At 42.7% G+C, this 22177-nt stretch overlaps 1 protein-coding gene across 4 annotated transcripts in view; it reads left to right on the top strand.

Moving 5' to 3' along the window:
- ST3GAL3 (ST3 beta-galactoside alpha-2,3-sialyltransferase 3) overlaps nucleotides 1-22177 on the top strand; it is a 314095-nt gene that overhangs the window by 144918 nt on the left and 147000 nt on the right. For 3 of the 4 annotated variants that reach the window (XM_033916726.1, XM_033916725.1, XM_033916724.1), the window contains 3 exons: nucleotides 13683-13746; nucleotides 15605-15652; nucleotides 21542-21637. In XM_033916726.1, coding sequence (XP_033772617.1) covers nucleotides 13683-13746; nucleotides 15605-15652; nucleotides 21542-21637 — 208 coding nt within the window. The remainder of the gene's footprint in view (nucleotides 1-13682; nucleotides 13747-15604; nucleotides 15653-21541; nucleotides 21638-22177) is intronic. The other variant, XM_033916727.1, reaches the window with a different exon arrangement.

Below are 22177 nucleotides of genomic sequence, written 5' to 3'. Positions count from 1 at the left end.
GCGAAAGACGTAAGAAGACTTGAGGCGGTCCAGAGGAGGGCGACGAAAATGATAGGAGGCTTGCGCCAGAAGACGTATGAGGAGAGATTGGAAGCCCTGAATATGTATACCCTAGAGGAAAGGAGAGACAGGGGAGATATGATTCAGACGTTCAAATACTTGAAGGGTATTAACGTAGAACAAAATCTTTTCCAGCGAAAGGAAAATGGTAAAACCAGAGGACATAATTTGAGGTTGAGGGGTGGTAGATTCAGGGGCAATGTTAGGAAATTCTACTTTACGGAGAGGGTAGTGGATGCCTGGAATGCGCTCCCGAGAGAGGTGGTGGAGAGTAAAACTGTGACTGAGTTCAAAGAAGCGTGGGATGAACACAGAAGATTTAGAATCAGAAAATAATATTAAATATTGAACTAGGCCAGTTACTGGACAGACTTGCACGGTCTGTGTCTGTGTATGGCCGTTTGGTGGAGGATGGGCAGGAGAGGGCTTCAATGGCTGGGAGGGTATAGATGGGCTGGAGTAAGTCTTAACAGAGATTTTGGCAGTTGGAACCCAAGCACAGTACCGGGTAAAGCTTTGGATTCTTGCCCAGAAATAGCTAAGAAGAAAAATTTTAAAAAATAAAATAAAAAATTTTAATTGAATCAGGTTGGGCAGACTGGATGGACCATTCGGGTCTTTATCTGCCGTCATCTACTATGTTACTACAGACCGGTGAGTCTGACCTCGGTTCCGGGGAAAATGGCGGAAGCACTGATAAAAGAAAACATCGATGAACATTTTGAAAGAAACGAACTTCTGATAACCAGCCAACATGGTTTCTGCAAGGGGAGATCATGCCTAACAAACTTATTGCACTTCTTCGAAGGAATTAACAAACAGATTGACAAAGGAGACCCCATACACATCATATATCTAGATTTCCAAAACGCCTTTGACAAAGTGCCCCATGAACGCCTACTCCGGAAACTGAAGAACCATGGGGTGGAAGGAGACGTACATAGATGGATCAGAAACTGGTTGGCAGGTAGGAAACAGAGGGTAGGAGTGAAGGGCCACTACTCGGACTGGAGGAGGGTCACGAGTGGGGTCTTGCAGGGCTCGGTGCTCGGCCGCTGCTGTTTAATATATTCATAAATGATCTAGAAACTGGGATGAAGTGTGAGATAATAAAATTTGCGGATGACACCAAACTATTTAGAGGAGCTCGGACTAAAGAGGACTGCGAAGAATTGCAAAGGGACTTGAACAAACTAGGGGAATGGGCGACGAGATGGCAGATGAAGTTCAACGTTAAGAAATGTAAAGTATTACATGTGGGAAACAGAAACCCGAGGTACAACTATACAATGGGAGGGATATTATTGAATGAGAGTACCCAAGAAAGGGACTTGGGGGTAATGGTGGACATGACAATGAAGCCGACGGCACAATGCGCAGCGGCCGCTAAGAAGGCAAACAGAATGCTAGACATAATCAAGAAGGGTATTACAACCAGAACGAAAGAAGTTATCCTGCCGTTGTATCGGGCGATGGTGCGTCCACATCTGGAGTACTGCATCCAATATTGGTCGCCGTACCTTAAGAAGGATATGGCGTTACTCGAGAGGGTTCAGAGGAGAGCGACACGTCTGGTAAAAGGTTTGGAAAACTGGGACTCTCTTCCCTGGAGAAGAGGAGACTTAGAGGGGATATACAAGATCATGAAGGGCATAGAGAAAGTAGAGAGGGACAGATTCTTCAAACTTTCGAAAAATAAAAGAACAAGAGGGCATTCGGAAAAGTTGAAAGGAGACAGATTCAAAACGAATGCTAGGAAGTTCTTTACCCAATGTGTGGTGGACACCTGGAATGCGCTTCCACAGGGCATAATAGGGCAGAGTACAGTACTGGGGTTCAAGAAAGGATTGGACAATTTCCTGCTGGAAAAGAGGATAGAGGGGTATGGATAGAGGATTACTGCACAGGTCCTGGACCTGTTGGGCCGCGGTGTGAGTGGACTGCTGGGCACGATGGACCTCAGGTCTGACCATGCAGAGGCATTGCTTATGTTCTTATGTACTGTTCTTAGGTTTCAACTACTGAAGTCTCCGTCAAAGCTCACTCCAGCCCATCTACACCCTCCCAGCCATCGAAGCCCTCCCTAGCCCATCCTCCAACAAACGGCCATATACAGACCCAGACTGTGCAAGTCTGCCCAGTACTGGCCTTAGTTCTTCAATATTTACTTTTATTTTCTGATTCTAGATCCTCTGTGTTCATCCCACGCTTCTTTGAACTCCGTCACCGTTTTCCTCTCCACCACCTCTCTCGGGAGTGCATTCCAGGCATCCACCACCCTCTCTGTAAAGTAGAATTTCCTAACATTGCTCTTGAATCTACCACCCCTCAATCTCAAATTATGTCCTCTGGTTTTACCATTTTCCTTTCTCTGGAAAAGATTTTGTTCTACGTTAATACTCTTCAAGTATCTGAACGTCTGAATCATATCTCCCCTGTCCCTCCTTTCCTCTAAGGTATACATATTCAGGGCATTGTTATTTTTTTTGTCTAGTTTTTTGTTTAGTCTCGCTTCCTTTTGCCTTGCTAAGAAGTGTATTGCTAATATTGTTATTTGCATTGCTGGCTTTACTACCATCACCTACTGTCTCCCTCTTTCACCCCAGTTGTAATCTTCTACCAACTACCTAATAATTTAAAAAAAAATTGTTTATAAGACATTTAAAATCTATACTCAAGTATTAAATTTGTAGAGAAAATCAATTTTGTTAAAATAAAATAAGTAAATAAAATAGTTACTTACCAGTAACTTACCAGTAGCACGTATTCTCTGAGGACAGTAGAATACATTGTCTTATGTGACGGTGACATCATCCAAAGCAGCTCATGCAGTAAAGCTTAGAATGGTGCACCACACTCATGCGTATCAAAATAACTTGGTTTTCTAATACCTGCTGGTAAGCCCTTTTTTGCCTGGATTCACCACTGTACTGCAGTAGCGGTTCAGTTCTTATTGCAGAGGATAAGGTGCCTTGGAGTGACGGCACATGCCATGGTATGGGAACCAACTAATCAAGGACTGTAGATGGCTTCCTCTCCCTTCCGTACCTACTAGTAAGCTTTTCTTTCGCCTGCCTTCACCTGATCATCCACTTCTTAAGAACATAAGAAGTTGCCTCCGCTGAGGCAGACCATAGGTCCATCCTGCTCAGCGGTCCGCACCCGCGGCGGCCCATCAGGCCCATTGCCTGAGCAATGGTCTATACCTATCTATACCCCCCAATCCCTTTTTCTTCTAGGAATCTATCCAAACCTTCTTTGAAACCATTTAATGTTTTCTTGTCTACAACAGCCTCTTGGAAGCGCGTTCCATGTATCCACCACCCTCTGAGTGAAAAAGAACTTCCTAGCGTTTGTTCTAAACCTGTCCCCTTTCAATTTCTCCGAGTGCCCCCTTGTACTTGTGGCGCCCCTTAATTTGAAAAATCTGCCCCTGTCTACTTTTTCTATGCCCTTCAGGATCTTGAAGGTTTCTATCATGTCTCCTCTAAGTCTTCGCTTTTCCAGGGAGAAAAGTCCCAACTGCTTCAATCTGTCGGTATATGGGAGATTTTCCATTCCCTTTATCAGTTTGGTTGCTCTTCTTTGTACTCCCTCAAGTACCGCCATGTCTTTCTTGAGGTACGGTGACCAGTACTGGACACAGTACTCCAGATGCGGCCGTACCATTGCACGATACAGCGGCATGATGACTTCCTTCGTCCTGGTCGAAATACCCTTCTTAATGATACCCAGCATTCTGTTTGCTTTCCTAGAGGCTGTGGCACATTGCGCCGATGCCTTCAGTGTTGCGTCTACCATCACTCCCAGGTCTCTCTCCAGGTTACTAACCCCTAGTGGTGTTCCCCCCATTTTGTATGTGAACATCGGGTTCTTTTTCCCCACGTGCATGACCTTGCATTTCCCCACGTTGAAGCTCATCTGCCACTTTTCGGCCCACTTTTCCAGCTGCGTTAGATCCTTTTGGAGATCCTCGCAGTCTTCCTTGGTTTGAGCCCTGCTGTATAGTTTGGTGTCATCTGCAAATTTAATGACTTCACACTTAGTTCCCGCCTCTAGATCATTTATGTAGATATTGAACAAGAGCGGTCCCAGCACCGACCCTTGCGGAACTCCGCTCGTGACCCCTTTCCAGTCTGAGTAGTGTCCCTTTACGCCAACCCTCTGCTTCCTGTTTGCCAGCCAGTTTTTGATCCATCGGTGGACCTCCCCTTGTACCCCGTGGTTCCATATCTTTTTAAGCAGTCTCTCGTGTGGCACCTTGTCGAAGGCTTTTTGGAAGTCAAGGTAAATGATGTCTATAGATTCCCCTTTATCCACCTGGCTGTTCACTCCCTCAAAGAAGTACAATAAGTTTGTGAGGCATGACCTACCCTTACAGAAGCCATGTTGACTCGGTTTTAGCTGCCCATTTTTTTCGATGTGTTCACAGATGCTGTCTTTAATCAGTGCCTCCATCATCTTCTGTTACTCTATACTATCCCCCCTACTTTTCAATATTTTTCTTACTCCGTTGGCAACAGATATCCAGGATAATAACATCAGCACTTTTTACTGTGCCAATAATATTATCCTTGTGGTTCCAACTTCTCCTACAAACCCAAAATTACAGCAAATTCAAGACTACTTACTTGGCTGTCTCTTAATGGTTAGGCTTTCACAAATTAGAAACATAGAAACATGACAGCAGATAAATGCCAAATGGCCCATCCAGTCTGCCCATCCGCAGTAACCATTATCTCTTCCTTTCTCTAAAAGATCCCATATTCCGATACCAGGCTTTCTTGAATTCAAACATAGTCTTTGTTTCCACCACCTCTACGAGGAGATTGTTCCATTCATCTACCACCCTTTCTGTAAAAAAGTATTTCCTTAGATTACTCCGGAGCCTATCACCTCTTAACTTCATCCTATGCCCTCTCATTCCAGAGCTTCCTTTCAAATGAAAGAGGCTCAACTTGTGCATTTATGCCATGTAAGTATTTAAACGTCTTCTCTCCTGCCTTTCCTCCAAACTATACATATTATATTACAAAGAAGCTATTTTTTTTAATATTTCAAAATATTTTAATTTACCATTAACGTTTTTAATAAATTACATTAAATATGAAACCTCTCTCAATCTGTTTGTTAATGGTAAATTACAATTTTTTGAAATATAAAAAATAATAGCTTCTTTGTAATATAATGTGATAATAAATTGGAACTATTAATTAATTGTGGCAAGTCCCAACAGTAGAGGGGTCAAAGTATACATATGAGATCTTTAAGTTTGTCCCTATGCACCTTATGATGAAGACCATGTACCTTTTTAATAGCCTTCCTCTGGACCGACTCCATCCTTTTTATATCTTTTTGAAGGTGGGGCCTCCAGAATTGTACACAATATTCTAAATGAGATCTCACCAGAATCGTATATAGGGGCATCAGTACCTCCTTTTTCCTACTAGCCATACCTCTCCCTAAGCACCCTAGCATCCTTCTAGCTTTTGCCGTCACCTTTTCAACCTGTTTGGCCACCTTAAAATCATCACATACAATCGCACATAAGTTCTTCACCCCCTAAACTGTACCGTTCCCTTGGGTTTTTGCAGCCCAAATTTATGACCTTGCATTTCTTAGCATTAAATTTTAGCTGCCAAATTTCAGACCATTCTTCAAGCTTCGCCAGGTCTTTCTTCATATTATTCACACCATCTGAGGTGTCTACTTTTTTGCAGATTTTGTTATCATCTGCAAAGATGCAATTCCTACCCAACAGCTCTTCAGCAATATCGCTTATAAATATGTTAAAAAGGACAGGCCCAAGAACAGAAACTTGAGGCACACCACTGGTAACATCCCTTTCCTCAAAGCGATCTCCATTGACCACTACCCTCTGTCACCTTCCATTCAACCACTTCTGGGTCATCAGCTAGACTTGGTTACACTGTCTAATAAAGATTTATTATTTCTATCTATATCCCATCTGATGTTTCTTGGCAAAAGACTCTGGTCAGACTAATTATTTGTGTACTTTTACACTTAACTAGAAGAAATTTAAGGCTAGATACACTAAAGATACCGACTGGATCACTGTTGGCCAATTCTCTGGCTGATTCTCGAGTAGCGATCGATGAGCTATTACATTACATTAGGGATTTCTATTCCACCATTACCTTGCAGTTCAAGGCGGATCACAAAAGAATTATCAAGGATGTATTACAATAAGAACTTACTAGAAGGAAAAAAAAAAGTTTGGACATTTTCAAAGAGAGTAAGAAATGTGTATGGTTATTTGTTTGGGTAGTTGGCTTTAGTGAGAGGTGGTGATTGAAACTTGCGGTGTTATTTCTTTTTTCAGGGCTTTCTTGAAGAGTATGGTCTTTATTTCTTTTCTAAAAGTCTTGTAGTCGAGGGATGCGTCAGTAGATTGGCAATTTGGTTGTTTAGTTTGGCTGCTTGAGTGGCCAGGAGGCCATCATATAGTTTTGTCCATTTGACCTCCTTAATTGGGGGGTATGAGAAAGGGGTGTGAGGCTCTGGGGAATCAAGTTTGATTCAAATGATTTGCATGGAGTTGCAAACCATTTGCATGCAAACGTGACCAATCAATTGCTCAGTGAGCGATTGACACATACACAAAGCCCTAACTGCAGTGACAGGGGAAGCAGCCTCCTTTCACTGCAGTTAGGGCTTTTTTTTTTTTAATGGTATAGATGTTGTATGTGTTACACATGCACAATCTGCTCCATAAAAGAAAAAAAGCCCCCTCCCCCGACTCTCCCAAACCAATCCCCTTCCCTTCCCCAAAAATTAGCAGAAAAGGTGCTTCTGTGCCATGGCCCCCGTGCCAGGCCCCCAAGCCACCCTCCCCCCAAAATGGCAGGAGTGATGCCCACTCCCTTTTGCCACCAGATGCTCCCCCCACCCCCATCCTCCCCATACCTTTTTAAAAAGTTGGAAACAGGAAGCCTGCTCTTAGGCTCTTGCTTCAGGCCGTCAGTCCTAAATGATGGGCTTTCCCCACCCCGGTGCATCATGTGATGCACATGGAGGGGTCAAAGGCCCTGATTGGTTCAGATGCCTAAGGCCCCTCCCCAGAGCCTTAGGCATCTGAGCCAGTGAGGCCTTAGGTACCTCCCTGTGTAACACACGCAAAATATATGTGCCATTGAAAAAAAACAAACAAACCAAGCAGTCCTGTCGATTTTTATGATCGCTAAAACCCCTTTTTTAATTTTTGGAATAGCCAAGCGATGTTAGTGCATCAATTGCTTGGCTACTTTGCATGAGGTTTTAACTAATTTGCATGGCCGGATTGGAAAATGGGCTATCGAGAGGGAAAAACACGTGGTGGGCCGTTTTGTGCATTGGGTCAGTAAAAGCGATCATCGCTAAAGCTGTGAAAAGAGGTTTAGTGACAATCGTTGACTTTAGTGCATCTAGACCTTATTCCCCTTAAATGAGTCACCTCCTGTGGCTATTTAAATTTAACCAAAAGTCTGGTCTAATTACAATTTGAATTTCCCCTTGCCCTCACCTTCAGATTTTCTTCAACATTGGGAATCTTCCTGTGTATCTATTCTAAACAGTATTGCTCATAAGAGCACTCGTAGTCTGACTGTTAGTATGATTCCAAATTGTTGTTAATGAAGCATGTTCTTAGAGGTCTGGAGCGTACCTAGTACAAGTCAAGTAGAGTGGAGATTCAAGAACTATGGAGAATTTAAGTTCGCAAGTATAAGGGAGCACTGAAGGATAAGCGTAGGGTGTATTATTCAGTGCTAGTATTACATTACATTTGTGATTTCTATTCCGCCATTACCTTGCGTATCAAGGCGGATTACATAAAGGAGTTATCTGGGCTTTTAGGAATACATAAGGAGTTATCTGGACAGTTTTGATGGTATTACATAGTGGAGCAGGTTGCTATTGGGGATTGAGATTATTCTTGCTGTGTTAGTTTGTCTTTAAGGATTTCTTGAATAGCAGGGTTTTTATTTCTTTTCTGAAGGTTTTGTAGTCTGAGGTCATGATCAGTAAATTGGAGAGTTGGTAGTCTAGTTTTGCTGCTTGAGTGGCTAGGAGGCCATCATACATTTTATTTCATTTGACGTTTCTGATTGTAGGGTGCATGAATGGTGTGTGGGTTCTCCTATGTCTGGTTGTGGTTGTTTGGATTAGTCGGTTGTTCAAGTAGGCTGGGCTGTCCACATTTATAGTTTTAAATAGTAGATAGTAGAATTTGAAAAGTATTCTTGCTTGTATTGGGAGCCAGTGTGAATCGAAGTATGCCGCTGTGATGTGGTCGTGTTTTCTCAGTGAGTAGATAAGAGCTGTGTTTTGTACTGTTTGTAGTTGTTTTATCATGGTTGTGGGGCAGGAGAGATAGAGGATGTTGCAGTAGTCTAGAAGACCTAGGACTAGGGACTGGACCACGAGCTGGAATTGTTTTCTGTCGAAGAATTTTCGAACTTGCCTTGGGTTTCTCATGACTGCGAATGATTTCTGTATTTTGTTGATTTGTGGCTGCATGGTACAGCCTCTGTCTATCATCTTTCCCAGAAGTTTAGAGTGGGTTGAATGGGGTATGTGATTGAGTTTAATACTACGTTTGTTACGGTTGGGATTTTGTTATTTTCAAGGAGGATGAATTTTGTTTTGTCAGAATTCAGTTTCAGTTTGTGCTCTTTCATCCATGTTGCAACTGTTTCTAGTGTTCTGTGTAGTGTGTCTGTCATGGAGGGTGCTGGCTTTTTGATGTTAGAAGCTTTATATTACCAACCCATGATTGTCCACTGACATCAGAAATGTTAGCTCAATATTTTTGTGAGACGAGAGACCTGAGAACAAGTTGCATTGATGTCATGCCTTATGATTGCATAACTTCTGCAACTGGTATATCGTGTCCTACTGATTTGAGTACTTTTGGTTTACAGTACGTTTAAAAACTTAGGGACTGATTCTATAAATGGGCGTTTAGATTGTAGGCAGCTGTCAGCGTCCTACCACCATCTGACAGCCAATTGGGATGCACTTTTTTAGAAAAAAAATCCCGAGGCAGGACGCCTACACTAGGCGTTTGTCGTTGGTCTAGGGAGATGGGTTGGGACACCTAAACTTGCCCAAAGCTGGGCGTGGGCATGGTTTCTCCTGGAAGTGACCTTGGGCGAGTTTAAGTGGCCCTAGGCATGTCGCTAGGGCCGCAACAGATTACTGAAATGAAGGCCCGCAAAGTGCTGGCCTACATTGCAAAAGTTAAAAGTATATACGGCCGACTGAGCTGTTCACAGCAAGGGAATCCCCAATCAGCTGAGCCAGCAGGACTGCTCAAAGCCATACAGAGGACCCCCTGACACTAATCCCTCCAAATTGGCAGGAGGTATGCCCACTCCCTCCTGCTACCAAACCTCCCGAACCTCTGACACCCCCAAATTGTAGCCTGGCAGGAGGGATGCCCACTCCCTCCTGCCACAAACCCCCCTGACCCCCCAAACAAAGACTGGCAGGAAGGATAGAAACATAGAAACATAGAAAAAGCGGCAGAAAAGGGCTACAGCCCACCAAGTCTGCCCATTCCAAGTATCCCCCCCCTGAATTTACTTCCTTAAAGATCCCACAAGAGTATCCCATTTATTCTTAAAATCCGTCACGCTGCTGGCCTTTACCACCTGGAGTGGGAGTCTGTTCCAATGATCCACCACTCTTTCGGTGAAGAAGTACTTCCTGGAGTCGCCGTGAAACTTCCCTCCCCTGATTTTCAGCGGATGTCCTCTGGTGGTCGAGGGACCCATGGGCCAGAAGATATCATCTTCTGACTCGATGCGTCCCGTGATGTATTTATACGTTTCGATCATATCTCCCCGTTCTCTTCTTTCCTCGAGTGAGTACAGTCGCAACTTCTGTAGTCTTTCTTCATATGGGAGATCCTTGAGCCCCACGACCATCCTGGTGGCCGTTCGCTGAACCGACTCGATCCTTAGCACGTCCTTTCGGTAGTGTGGTCTCCAAAACTGAACACAGTACTCCAAGTGCGGCCTCACCATGGTTCTGTACAACGGCATCATAACTTCAGGTCTCCTGCTGACGAAACCTCTGCGGATACAACCCAATATTTGTCTTGCCTTGGAGGAAGCCTTCTCCACTTGATTGGCAACTTTCATGTCTTCACTAATGATCACTCCTAGATCGCGTTCCTCCGTGGTCCTAACCAAGGTCTCGCCATTTAGTACATAAGCTCTACGCGGGTTTCTCTTGCCCAAGTGCATTATCTTGCATTTTTTAGCACTCCTGCTGCCAGTCCCTTCAATCCTCCAAATCCCCACAAATGAAGATTGACAGGAGGGATGCCCACTCCCTCCTGCTGACACTCACCCTGAACCCACGACACCATCCCTCACAAATTGTAGCCCGGCAAGAGAGATGCCCATTCCCTCCTGCTGACACCCTCTCCAAACCCCACAATATCACCCCCAAACTTCAACACTCCCCGACACCCTCTCGAATCTCAACATCCCCTTGCCGATACCCCTAAGCCCACCCTGACACCCCCCATACCATTTTGAAGAAAGTCTGACCAGAGGGATGCCTACTCCCTCCGGCCGGCACGCCTGTCTCTTCAAAATGGCAGGACTTCCCCTTCCCGGTGTATCCTGGTATGAACTGGGGAAGGGTCAAAGGCTCTGATTGGCTCAGATGCCTAAGGTCTCTCCCATAGGAGGGCATGGCATGGCCTAAGACTCTTATTGGCCCCTTATTTACCAAATATGCCCACTCTTTTGTTCTCTGGATCCATGTCCGCCAAAATTATATAAAGAGGCCTTCTTTCAGTTTAAAGGAAAACTCTTTGGTCACAGCACATGTTAGAGCAAGGCTCTTTCCCTTAAAAAAAAAAAGTCAATTATTGTAACCCCAATTATAAAGGATTGTAAATTGTTGGTTAACTCAGTTGCCAACTATAGACCTATAGCATCCATTCATTTCTTAGTTATACTTTTGGAAGGTTTAGTTTCTCTTCAACTAACAAATTATGTGGATGTTTTGATCTACTGCACAGTTCACAATCTGGTTTCAGATCGTTTCATAGTATGGAAACACGTAGTATATGGAGAGGGACTATGGTATCTAATGCAAGTTCTAAGGAAGTATTTACCATCTCGCTCTTTGCATTCACAATCAGCAATGAGGTTCTCACTTGAGAATATACATGAGATATACTATAAAAACCCCTGGATGGCAGCAATCTCTGTGGCTCTTCCATGGTTATGGAATGCTCTGAATGGTTCATTAAGGTTATGTTAAAATTTTAAGTCTTTTAAAAAATCTTTGAAAACTCATCAATTTGTTAGAGCATTTCTCTAGATTAGATGGATGATTTTCTTTTCCTGTCAAGTATGATTGATTATTTGTAAAGAGTTGTAAATTTGTGATGGGCTGATGTTGTTTTAATTGGATTTATATAGGTGAATATTGTAATCAGCTTAGGTTATAAGTGGAATAGAAATCTTTAAAACAAATAAATAAAAAATCCTTGGGGTGGGAGGGAATCAAATTGTAAATGGAGCCTTTCCTCAACTGCTATCTGTGCTCTAAACTGATGTTATGTATCTTATCCTCTAAAATGCCACCTAAATATTAATCTAGACTCTAAAACACTTTTAATACTACTGCTTCTTATAATCTAAGATAATAATACCCTTAGCGCACATGCGCACTTCAATTTTTGTGGCTCCGTGCATCCGTCGCTCTGTGTTCGGTAGAGAAATGTTGCAGAGTGTGGCGCGTGCGCACATTGGGAACCGACATCGGGGAAAGGAGGCGGTGGTGGCAACCGAGCTAAGGAGCTAGGGGAGGGAAGGCCACAACTACTGCCGCTCCATGGTCGCACAGCCTTCTCCTCTGCCTCCACTCTCCCCTCTGGGTGAATTTCCGGGTCGAAGATGAGGATTTGTTGGAGGCTGGTGGCGTTGCCGCAGAGGGGGTGGGATGGGCTGGGGGGGCGGTCAAAGGAAGGGGAGCGGGGTGCAGGCAGGGAACGGGAGAGAGGGAAGGAAAGAGAAAGACAAGACAGCGGCCAAGGAGAGAGAGAGAGAAAGAGATAGAAAGACAGACAGCGGCCAAAGAGAGAGAGAGACAGAAAGACACAGGCAGTGGCCAAGGAAAGAGAGAGAGAAAAAGACAGAAACATACACAGACAGCAGCCAAGGAGAGAAAGAGATAGAAAGACAGACAGACACACAGCGGCCAATGAGAGAGAAAGAGGCAGAAAGGCACATAAACAGTGGCCAAGGAGAAAGAGACAGAAACATACACAGACAGCGGCCAAGGAGAGAGAGAGAAAGAAAGAGACAGAAAGACAGACACACAGCGGCCAATGAGAGAGAGAAAGAGACAGAAAAGCACATAAACAGCGGCCAAGGAGAAAGAGATAGAAAGACAGACAGACACACAGACAGTGGCCAAGGAGATAAAGAGACAGAGCGGCCAATGAGAGAGAGTGAGAAAGAGACAAAAAGGTACATAAACAGTGGCCAAGGAGAAAGAGCGAGAAAGAGGCAGAAACATACACAGAAAGCGGCCAAGGAGAGAGAAAGAAAGAGACAGAAAGACAGACAGACACACAGACAGCGGCCAAGGAGAGAGACAGACAGACAGCGGCCAAGGAGAGAGAGAGACAGAAAGACACACAGGCAGCAGCCAAGGAAAGAGAGAGAGAAAAAGACAGAAACATACACAGACAGCAGCCAAGGAGAGAAAGAGATAGAAAGACAGACAGACACACAGTGGCCAATGAGAGAGAGAGAAAGAGACAGAAAGGCACATAAACAGTGGCCAAGGAGAAAGAGGCAGAAACATACACAGAGAGCGGCCAAGGAGAGAGAGAAAGAAAGAGACAGACAGACAGCGGCCAAGGAGAGAGACAGATAGACAGCGACCAAGGAGAGAGAGAGAGAAACAGAAAGACAGACAGAAAGACAGACAGCAGCCAAGGAGAGAGGGAGGGACAGAAAGACAGGCAGACAGAAGCCAAGGAGAGAGAGAGAAAGAGACAGAAAGACAGACACACACAGAGAGCGACAGAGGGAGACACACAGAAAGACAGCGGCCAAGGAGAGAGAGAGAGACAGAAAGACACACAGACAGTGGTCAAGGAGAGACACAGAAAGAAAGACAGACAGACAGCGGCCAAAGAGAGAGAGAGACAGAAAGAAAGACAGCGGCCAATGAGAGAGAGAGACAACGAAAGACAGACGGACACATCTATTCTAGCACCCATTAATGTAACGGGCTTAAAGACTAGTTTCTATATAAAACCCTAACAGCCTCTATAACACGTGTAATATAAAACAGAGACTTTAAAGGCTGCACTATTGTCTAAACTGAGTTTGTTAAATAGAGTAATTAATTAAAAGAAAGTAAAAGAAAAAAGCAATGAAATCACCTATTGAAGCCCTAGTTTACCTTTTCCCAGGTCCTGAATGCCAGCAGGTAAGATCAATGAAGATTTTCTTCCCCTTCGTACCTCTTCAGCAATCGGAACACCCTGAGAAAAATTCACTTGAGAAGGGATGAAGAGGCTCATACTGGTGATTAATTCTTGCCTTTCTGGTTGTCCTTTCTCATTCTGTCTCTCTCTCCAGATAATCTTATCAAAGCAATTCTCTCAGCAACTAAAGAATACCGCCTAACACCAGCACTGGACAGGTAAGTTGTCAGGTACCACATGGCTCTTGGATTAGACAGGTAAGTTACCAGGTTCTGTCTGACCAATCTAACACCTATTTTTTAAAGAATGATTCAAGTGTGATCCAATTCTGCTCAATTATTGTATGTGCTGGCCCTCATTTATACAAAGTATGTTCCTGAAGAAAATGAGCTTGTACTATAGGCTCTGCTGGGCCCAAAAAATTGCCCTTCCTATTTGCAGATGACAGAAATGTATTCAAACTTTACCTTGACTGTCAACTGTAACCCGTTCTGAGCTCCCGGGAGAACGGGATAGAAATCTAAATAAATCAATTACTTAAAACGTGAGCAGACTTAGGAATTACTTAGTGACCTTATAAAACTGGGCATCTAAATGGCAGATGAAATTTAATGTGTAGAAGTACGAAGTGGTACACATAGGGAAAAATAATTAGAATCTTTTTGGATAATAGTGGAAAACTATTCATGAAATACTCTTCTTGTAAGCAATAGATAATTCTTTAAACTACAACTGGTGAGGAAGAGAAAAAGATTTGTGCCGTCATTCCAGCTGATATAATTGTTGCTTCATGAAACAAAAGTTATGATGAAACCAAGAACAAAATTGACATGAACTGGATGGAGAGAAGCCACTTAATACAGAGGAGAGTGCAAGATGTGATTTGTGCAACTACTGTTAAATCATATAACAAAGGTCAATGATTTACCCCCTCTTTTATGAAACTGCGATAACAGTTTCTAGCGCGAGGAGCCAGGAGCAGCACGGGCCATTCAGCGCGGCTCCCCACGCTAGAAACTGCTATCACAGTTTCGTAAAAGGAGGCCTTAGTCTCACAGAATGGTATTATCTCTCCTGAAGCTGAAGTACTAGCCCGTCACTTTAGAAACAAATTTAAACTCCTAGAAACCAGGTTAATGGCAGCCTAATTCTATCTCTATCGGTATTTATTCATTTTTAGTATTTATCTACCACTTTTATGGTTTACATTCAGGTACTCAAGCATTTTTCCCTATCTGTCCTAATGGGCTCTAATGTACTTGGCACAATAGAGCATTAAGTGACTTGCCCAGGGTCACAAGGAGCAGTATGGATTTGAACCCACAACCTCAGGGTGCTGAGATTGTAGCTCTAACCACTGTGTCACACACTCCTCCAGTAGATTATTCGAGGTCAAGCAGGCAGCATATTCTCACATGTGGGTGACCGGTAAGGACAGTGCAAAAGTGTACCTTCTCGCCCGATGCTGGATTGCAGGACCATCAGTTTTTAGTTTTCTGCGGAGCAAAGAAGCTGTTCTTAGAGTTTCTCTGTAAGGACAAGTGGTGATGTGATGAATCCCATTCAATTTATAATACTGCTAGTGTGATCTACTGCCTAGTTTGCCTGTGTGGATTATACTATGTTGGACAAACTACAAGTGTCATTAAGGTGAGAATTGAAGAACATTTAAGTTATATTAGGAATAGACATGTTGGCTAATCACTAGTCGACTAAAAGACATAAGTTATCTGAATTGAGATATGTTGGCTGCAACAAGTGCAGTTACCTCTGGGTGGGGATATAGCTCAAGTATTGTTGCATAAAGAACAGAGATTTATTTTTAGATAGAACATTACTGAGCCTATAGAAACATGATGGCAGATAAAGGCCAAATGACCCATCCAGTCTGCCCATCTGCAGTAACCATTATCTCTTCTTTTCTCTAAGAGATCCCACGTGCCTATTCCATGCTTTTTTGAATTCAGACATAGTCTCTGTTCCACACATCTACCATCCTTTCTGTTAAAAAGTATTTCCTTAGATTAATCCTGAGCCTATCACCTCTTAACTTCATCCTATGCCCTCTCATTCCAGAGCTTCCTTTCAAATGAAAGAGACTCGACCCATGCACATTTATGCCACGTAAGTATTTAAACATCTCTATGGGGTTGAATGGTAAGATTGAGTTGCAAAGTTTGTGAGAACAGATGAATGGCTTGAGCAGAATGATCAGACACAGCTATTGATGCCCCATGTAGCTAGGGGGGGTGTGATCTCATGATGTAGAAGCTGGAAAGTGCTGATGTGGTGTGTTGGCATGGTTGGAGAGTTGGGGGAGTTTTCCATTTTGTGAGTTGTTGGTGACTTGTTTGTGGACAGAGTGTTGCTGTGTTTCATGGGATTGATAGATTAGTGAGTGGAAAATTGGGTGAATGAGTGACTGGTTTGAACGATCCAGCTCGGAAGTATTGAAATTATTTTAATGGTATTGGGAATAGATGTGCTGTTTCTATTTTGTGAGGTGCTTTTGTGGAGTCAGGTTGGGTTGAATGGTAAGTGGTGAGATTTATGGGAATGAATGAATTGGTTTGAATGGAATAGCCATGCGCAGTGGCGTCATGGGGACTGATCACTTGACTTAACGGAAACTGATTAGTTGTAGGACAGGGCAGAGTTTTGTCCATTCTGTGAGATGTTAGACATTTATTGAATTTACCTGTAAACCGTGCTGAGCTCTATCTTTATGGAGATGATGCGGTATACAAACTTAAGGTTTAGTTTAGTTTAGTTTAATTTAATAATAAATAATAGTAAGTTATATTTGATATTATGATAAGTCAATGGTTATATGGATTTTGTTTTACGAGAAAGATAAATACATAATTGAATAAAGTGGCTTTTAGTATTAATATGTTATTTTATGTAGAGTGGCAGGCTTTTCTTCCTGAGGAAGTCAGATGGTGAAACCCTGATCTGAGTCAGTATATGAACTAGATGGAAGTATTTATACATTGTAATGAGCATTTGAGTACTATTCGAGGAAATAAAGGATTTGGGGACATAGAAAAAAAATTTAGAACATGGATATTCATGGCATCACCACTTGTCCTTACAGATAATTGACTGTATTTTAATATTTTTGAATGATGGTGGTGGTAGGGAACAATTGAAGTGCGATGATGGTTCCTAGTTACCCTTTCCTCTCAGTAGGAGAAATGAATGGCACTGAACACTTCTTTCACTTTCACTAATTCTATGTTTGTGTTTAAGTACACTGGTGATATTTTTGTATTTTCCATATTGAAAAGAGTGATCTTTGGCAGGGCCAATTATTAATTTACCCCCTCTTTTATGAACGCATAGCATGGGTTTTTGCATCGGCAGAATTCCTATGAATGTTGGAGCAGTTTCTGGCGCTAAAACCCACGCTATGCGTTCATAAAAGAGGGGGTTAATTTGTTCCCTTTTTTGAATATTGAGTATGGACTCTGCCTGCCCCATACAACTCCTTCCCTGAGCATTCCTACTTTAAAGTTGTATACAGATGTTTATAAAAATATAGATACCCTCCTTGACATTGTAAAATTGCACCATGCATACTTTGATATATGATGTAAAGTTATGAGACCTTTTATGTGTATACTTTTGCATGGTAGACTAGTAACAGTCTAGGTGTCCTTACAGATTATAGGCTATCTTTTGGTGAACAAATCTCATTTGCTATGATAAATTATTTTTGCATTTTACACCAAATATGTTCCTTGAAAAGTTTATGTATTTGAGGAAATTGCTATACTGACAGAGTGAGAAGGACCTCAAGAAGTAGATCCTGAAACTGAAAGAAGAAAGTGAGAAGATGGGACTTTACCTGAACATCAAGAAGACTAAAATCATGACTACCCTTATTGATCATAGTGGCAATTTGACAACAGAGATCAAGCGTCAATCAGTACTGGGGCGTGCAGCCATGATGACTATGGACCAAATAAGGATGTCTCAATCACCATTAAACAAAGTCTGATCAATGCCATTATGTTCCCAATCCTGACATATGGCTGCAAGACATGGACACTCCTGAAAGCAGATGGAAGAAAAATTGATGTTCTCGATCTATGGTGCTGGAGAAGACTTCTACGAATCCCATAGTCAGCTAGGATCACCAACAAAGATGTTCTTGATCATATAAACCCAGAGTTGTCCCTTGAAGCCAAGATTACCAGAAAGAAACTGACCTATTTTGTACATGTGATGAGGGTGAATTCACTACAAAAGGAGATGCTACTCAGAATGGTCTATAGTAAAAGGAAGCAGGGGGGACCAAAGGCCCGTTGGCTGGATACCATAAAAAATGACAAGGGAATTAAGCAATTGAAAGAAGCTGTGGAAAGCAGAGAAGCGTGGCGAGGACTGGCCTTCAGAGTATCCAAGGGTTAGACACAAATGAATGGATAGTAGTACATTAGCTAGATTGTGAGCCCACTGAGACAGACAGGAAAAATGCTTGAGTATCTGATTGTAAGCTGCTTAGATAATTTGAGCAGGAGGCAGGAGAGAAAAGGAGAAGGCGAACAGGAGAGGAGAGAAGAGGGGAAGAAGGAGTAGGAGAAGACAGGAGAGAGCAAGGGGCAGCGGCGAGAGGTAGCTTCGCCCACCTCCGACATCATTCACCAGAGATCCCCCTTAAAAGGGGAGGGGCCAATGACACTCAGCTAGAGATTTGGGCAGGCGAGCAGGAGAGAAGAGAAAAGGAGAAGGCGAACAGGAGAGGAGAGAAGAGGGGAAGTAGGAGAAGGCAGGAGAGAGCATGGGGCAGTGGCGAGAGGTAGCTCTGCCCCCACCCCAACTGAGAGGGGACATGATTGAAACATTCAAGATATTGAAGGGAATTGACTTAGTAGAGAGATTGTTCACCCTCTCCAAAGTGAAGAGAATGCGAGGGCACTCATTAAAGTTAGAAAGGAAAAGATTCTGTACAAACATAAGGAAGTTTTTCTTCACCCAGAGAGTGGTAGAAATCTGGAATGCTCTTCTGGAGGGTGTTATAGAAGAAAGCACCTTTCAGGGATTCAAGACAAGGTTGGATAAGTTCCTACTGGAACAGAACATACACAAGTTAGGCTAGACTTAAATAAGGCACTGGTCTTTGACCTAAGAGCCACCATGTGAGCAGACTGCTGGGCACGATGGACCACTAGTCTGACCCAGCAGCGGCAAATCTTATATTCTTATAGAATTATCTAAAATAAATTAAAAAGTAAAATAGTAGTAGTAGCAGCTATACTAATCTCCCATATTGATTAGGGTAATGTAGATTAGGCAGGAACTACTTTGAGCAGTATTAGATGTATTCAAACTTTGCCCAATGTGGCAATAAGGGTATTAGAAAATGTATATCAGTATTTTTTTATTTTTTATTTTTTCAAATTCTTTATTCGTTTTCAATCTTACATCAAGTGCACAAACAATAAAAAAATACAATTAAACACATCACTTGACAATCTTTCTGATTTATCTTACAATACATAAAATTACCACCCTCCCCTCCCATCATTCTTCTATTATTTCCCCAATAAGAAAAATGTAAAATATACTTCCCCCTCCCCCCAATCATTAGACAGTGTATATTACAATAGAAAATGGTGTTTACTCATTACAATAAGAAGTTAATGGCTCCCAAATTTTATTAAATTTCTTATAGCTTCCTTGTTAAGAACATAAGTTGCCTCCGCTGGGTCAGACCAGAGGTCCATCGCGCCCAGCAGCCCGCACCCGCGGCGGCCCATCAGTTCTATGACCTGTCAGGTGTTCCTTGACTTAGCCCTATAATCCCCATTTTTCTTCTATCTATACTCCTCCTAACCTATCTCTACTTTTATCTGTATCCCTCAATCCCCTTATCCTTCAGGAATTTATCCAATCCTTCTTTGAATCCCCGTAGCGTACTCTGCCCTATCACAACCTCCGAGAGCGCGTTCCATGTGTCCACCACCCTCTGGGTGAAGAACTTCCTGGCATTGGTTCTAAACTTGTCCCCTTTCAGTTTCTCAGAGTGCCCCTGGTACTTGTGGTTCCCCATAGTCTGAAGAATCTGGATAGTGTACTTCCTTGAATCTAATGGGTTACAGGATCCAAGGCAACATGGCTTTACAAAAGGTAAATCGTGCCAAACGAACCTGATTGAATTTTTTGATTGGGTGACCGGAGAGCTGGATCGAGGACATATGCTAGATGTAATTTACTTAGATTTCAGCAAAGCCTTTGATACGGTTCCTCATAGGAGGCTGTTGAACAAACTTGAAGGGCTGAAGTTAGAACCCAAAGTGATGAACTGTGTTAGAAACTGGTTGTCGGACAGACGCCAGAGGGTGGTGGTTAATGGAAGTTGCTCAGAGGAAGGAAAGTGAGTAATGGAGTCCCTCAGGGTTCGGTGCTGGGACAGATCCTGTTCAATATGTTTGTGAGTGACTTTGCTGAAGGGTTAGAAGGAAAAGTGTGCCTTTTTGCAGATGATACCAAAATTTGTAACATGGTAGACATCGAAGAGGGAGTGGAAAATATGAAAAAGGATCTGCAAAAGTTAGAGAAATGGTCTAATGACTGGCAACTAAAATTCAGTGCAAAGAAATGCAGAGTAATGCATTTGGGGATTAATAATCGGAAGGAACCGTATATGCTAGGAGGTGAGATATGATTCAGACGTTCAAATACTTGAAGGGTATTAATGTAGAACAAAATCTTTTCCAGAGAAAGGAAAATGGTAAAACCAGAGGACATAATTTGAGGTTGAGGGGTGGTAGATTCAGGGGCAATGTTAGGAAATTCTACTTTATGGAGAGGGTGGTGGATGCCTGGAATGCGCTCCTGAGAGAGGTGGTGGAGAGGAAAACAGTGACGGAGTTCAAAGAAGCGTGGGATGAACACAGAGGATCTAGAATCAGAAAATAATATTAAATATTGAACTAAGGCCAGTACTGGGCAGACTTGCACAGTCTGTGTATGGCCGTTTGGTGGGAGATGGGCTGGGGAGGGCTTCAGTGGCTGGGAGGGTGTAGATGGGCTGGAGTAGGTTTTAACGGAGATTTCGGCAGTTGGAACCCAAACACAGTACCGGGTAGAGCTTTGGATTCTTTCCCAGAAATAGCTAAGAAGAAAAAAATTTAAATTGAATCAGGTTGGGCAGACTGGATGGACCATTCAGGTCTTTATCTGCCATCATCTACTATGTTACTATGTACCTGGCAGAAACCCAAAGAGTAGCAACATTCCATGCTACTGATCCCAGGCAAATAGTAGCTTCCCATATCTGTTCATACAAAACCACAGAATGGTGATCCCATCACCTTCTCAGGCTCATTGGGAGACTACATGTGAAAGTGCATTTTTGGGGGTTGGCTCCCATGATGTGAAACAGGATCATGACTTTCATACAAGCTGAAGGAAATTGAAAAGACTCTTTTTTTCCCCATTCAGGACTTTAGTTAACAATCTTGACGAGGAGGGGAAATTCACTAATTGTATCTGTAGAATATATGATGCTTATAAATATGTCCAAACCAAATATCCCCCCCCCCCCAAATTACTGCTATTGATACTTAGAAAGAAAACTCCAAAAAGCAGCCTAAGTCAAAGGGGGACAAACCCGCTTGATACAGCACCTGAGCACCAATATGAATAAAACAATCAAGAAATGAAATATTTGAAACGGTGTGTCCTCAGTGTGTAGGGTCAGCGATAGGAGAGAACCTCCAGCGCTTAACATGGAAGGCACAGATTGACCACCATCACTGGACACCTCACGTGTGCTCAAAACAACTAATAGTGTAGATAACTTAAGCGGTGCTATAAGAAAGCAGGAGTCCCACCTTAAGAACCCCCCCAGCCAACTCCAACAGGTAATAAACTCGGACTTAGCTTGATAGTTGATCCAAATGTCAGTAGTCAACTCCTAGGCAACCTATTATAAAATCAAGTCCTCTCTTAGTCTAGGCATATCAGAGTACAGGTGTAACCTGTTGCTTTGTTTTCTTATAGCCTCAGTTGCCGTCGGTGCATTATTGTTGGAAATGGAGGAGTCCTTGCAAACAAATCTCTGGGGTCAAAAATTGATGACTATGAGGTTGTCGTCAGGTAGGTTTCAGTTCTTAAAAATGACATGTAGAAGATTCAAGAACTGCCCTTTTCAGAAGGGCTTTTACATTTTTTGCTCATTCCTTCTTTATTACATGTTGTTTAAGCTGAATTATAAACTACTATGATTCGCTACTTGGAAATTGTGGTTTATCAAGTATTTTCAGAAACAAACAAGCATTTCTATTTGAAGAAATGTGGAAAGGCATTTTTGAAAGGACATCCAAGTCTAAATTGGAACAGTCTGCCTAAAACATCAAAAAAAGCCCATTTTCCAAAATAAAATTATGAAGTCCAAAAAACAGGGATAAGGACTTCTTTTAGTATTTATACAAAAATGGCCACACAGTCGTCCCTGCAGAGCAGAAGGGCAGCCTAATGGTCAGTGCAGTGGACTTTAATTCAGGGCACCCAGGATCATATGTATAACCTCAATTACCCTCAAGCTTGCAGATGTCTTTAATATTTAGGTGCAGTAGGTATCCCTTTTTCTGGAGGGCTCACAATTTAAAGGTACAATTAAAAAATAAATTGTTCAGG

Source organism: Geotrypetes seraphini, chromosome 12, assembly GCF_902459505.1.
Source record: "Geotrypetes seraphini chromosome 12, aGeoSer1.1, whole genome shotgun sequence".
Lineage (NCBI taxonomy): Eukaryota > Metazoa > Chordata > Amphibia > Gymnophiona > Dermophiidae > Geotrypetes > Geotrypetes seraphini.
The sequence above is the reverse complement of the archived record's forward strand: the minus strand, read 5'-3'. Positions and strand labels throughout refer to the sequence as shown.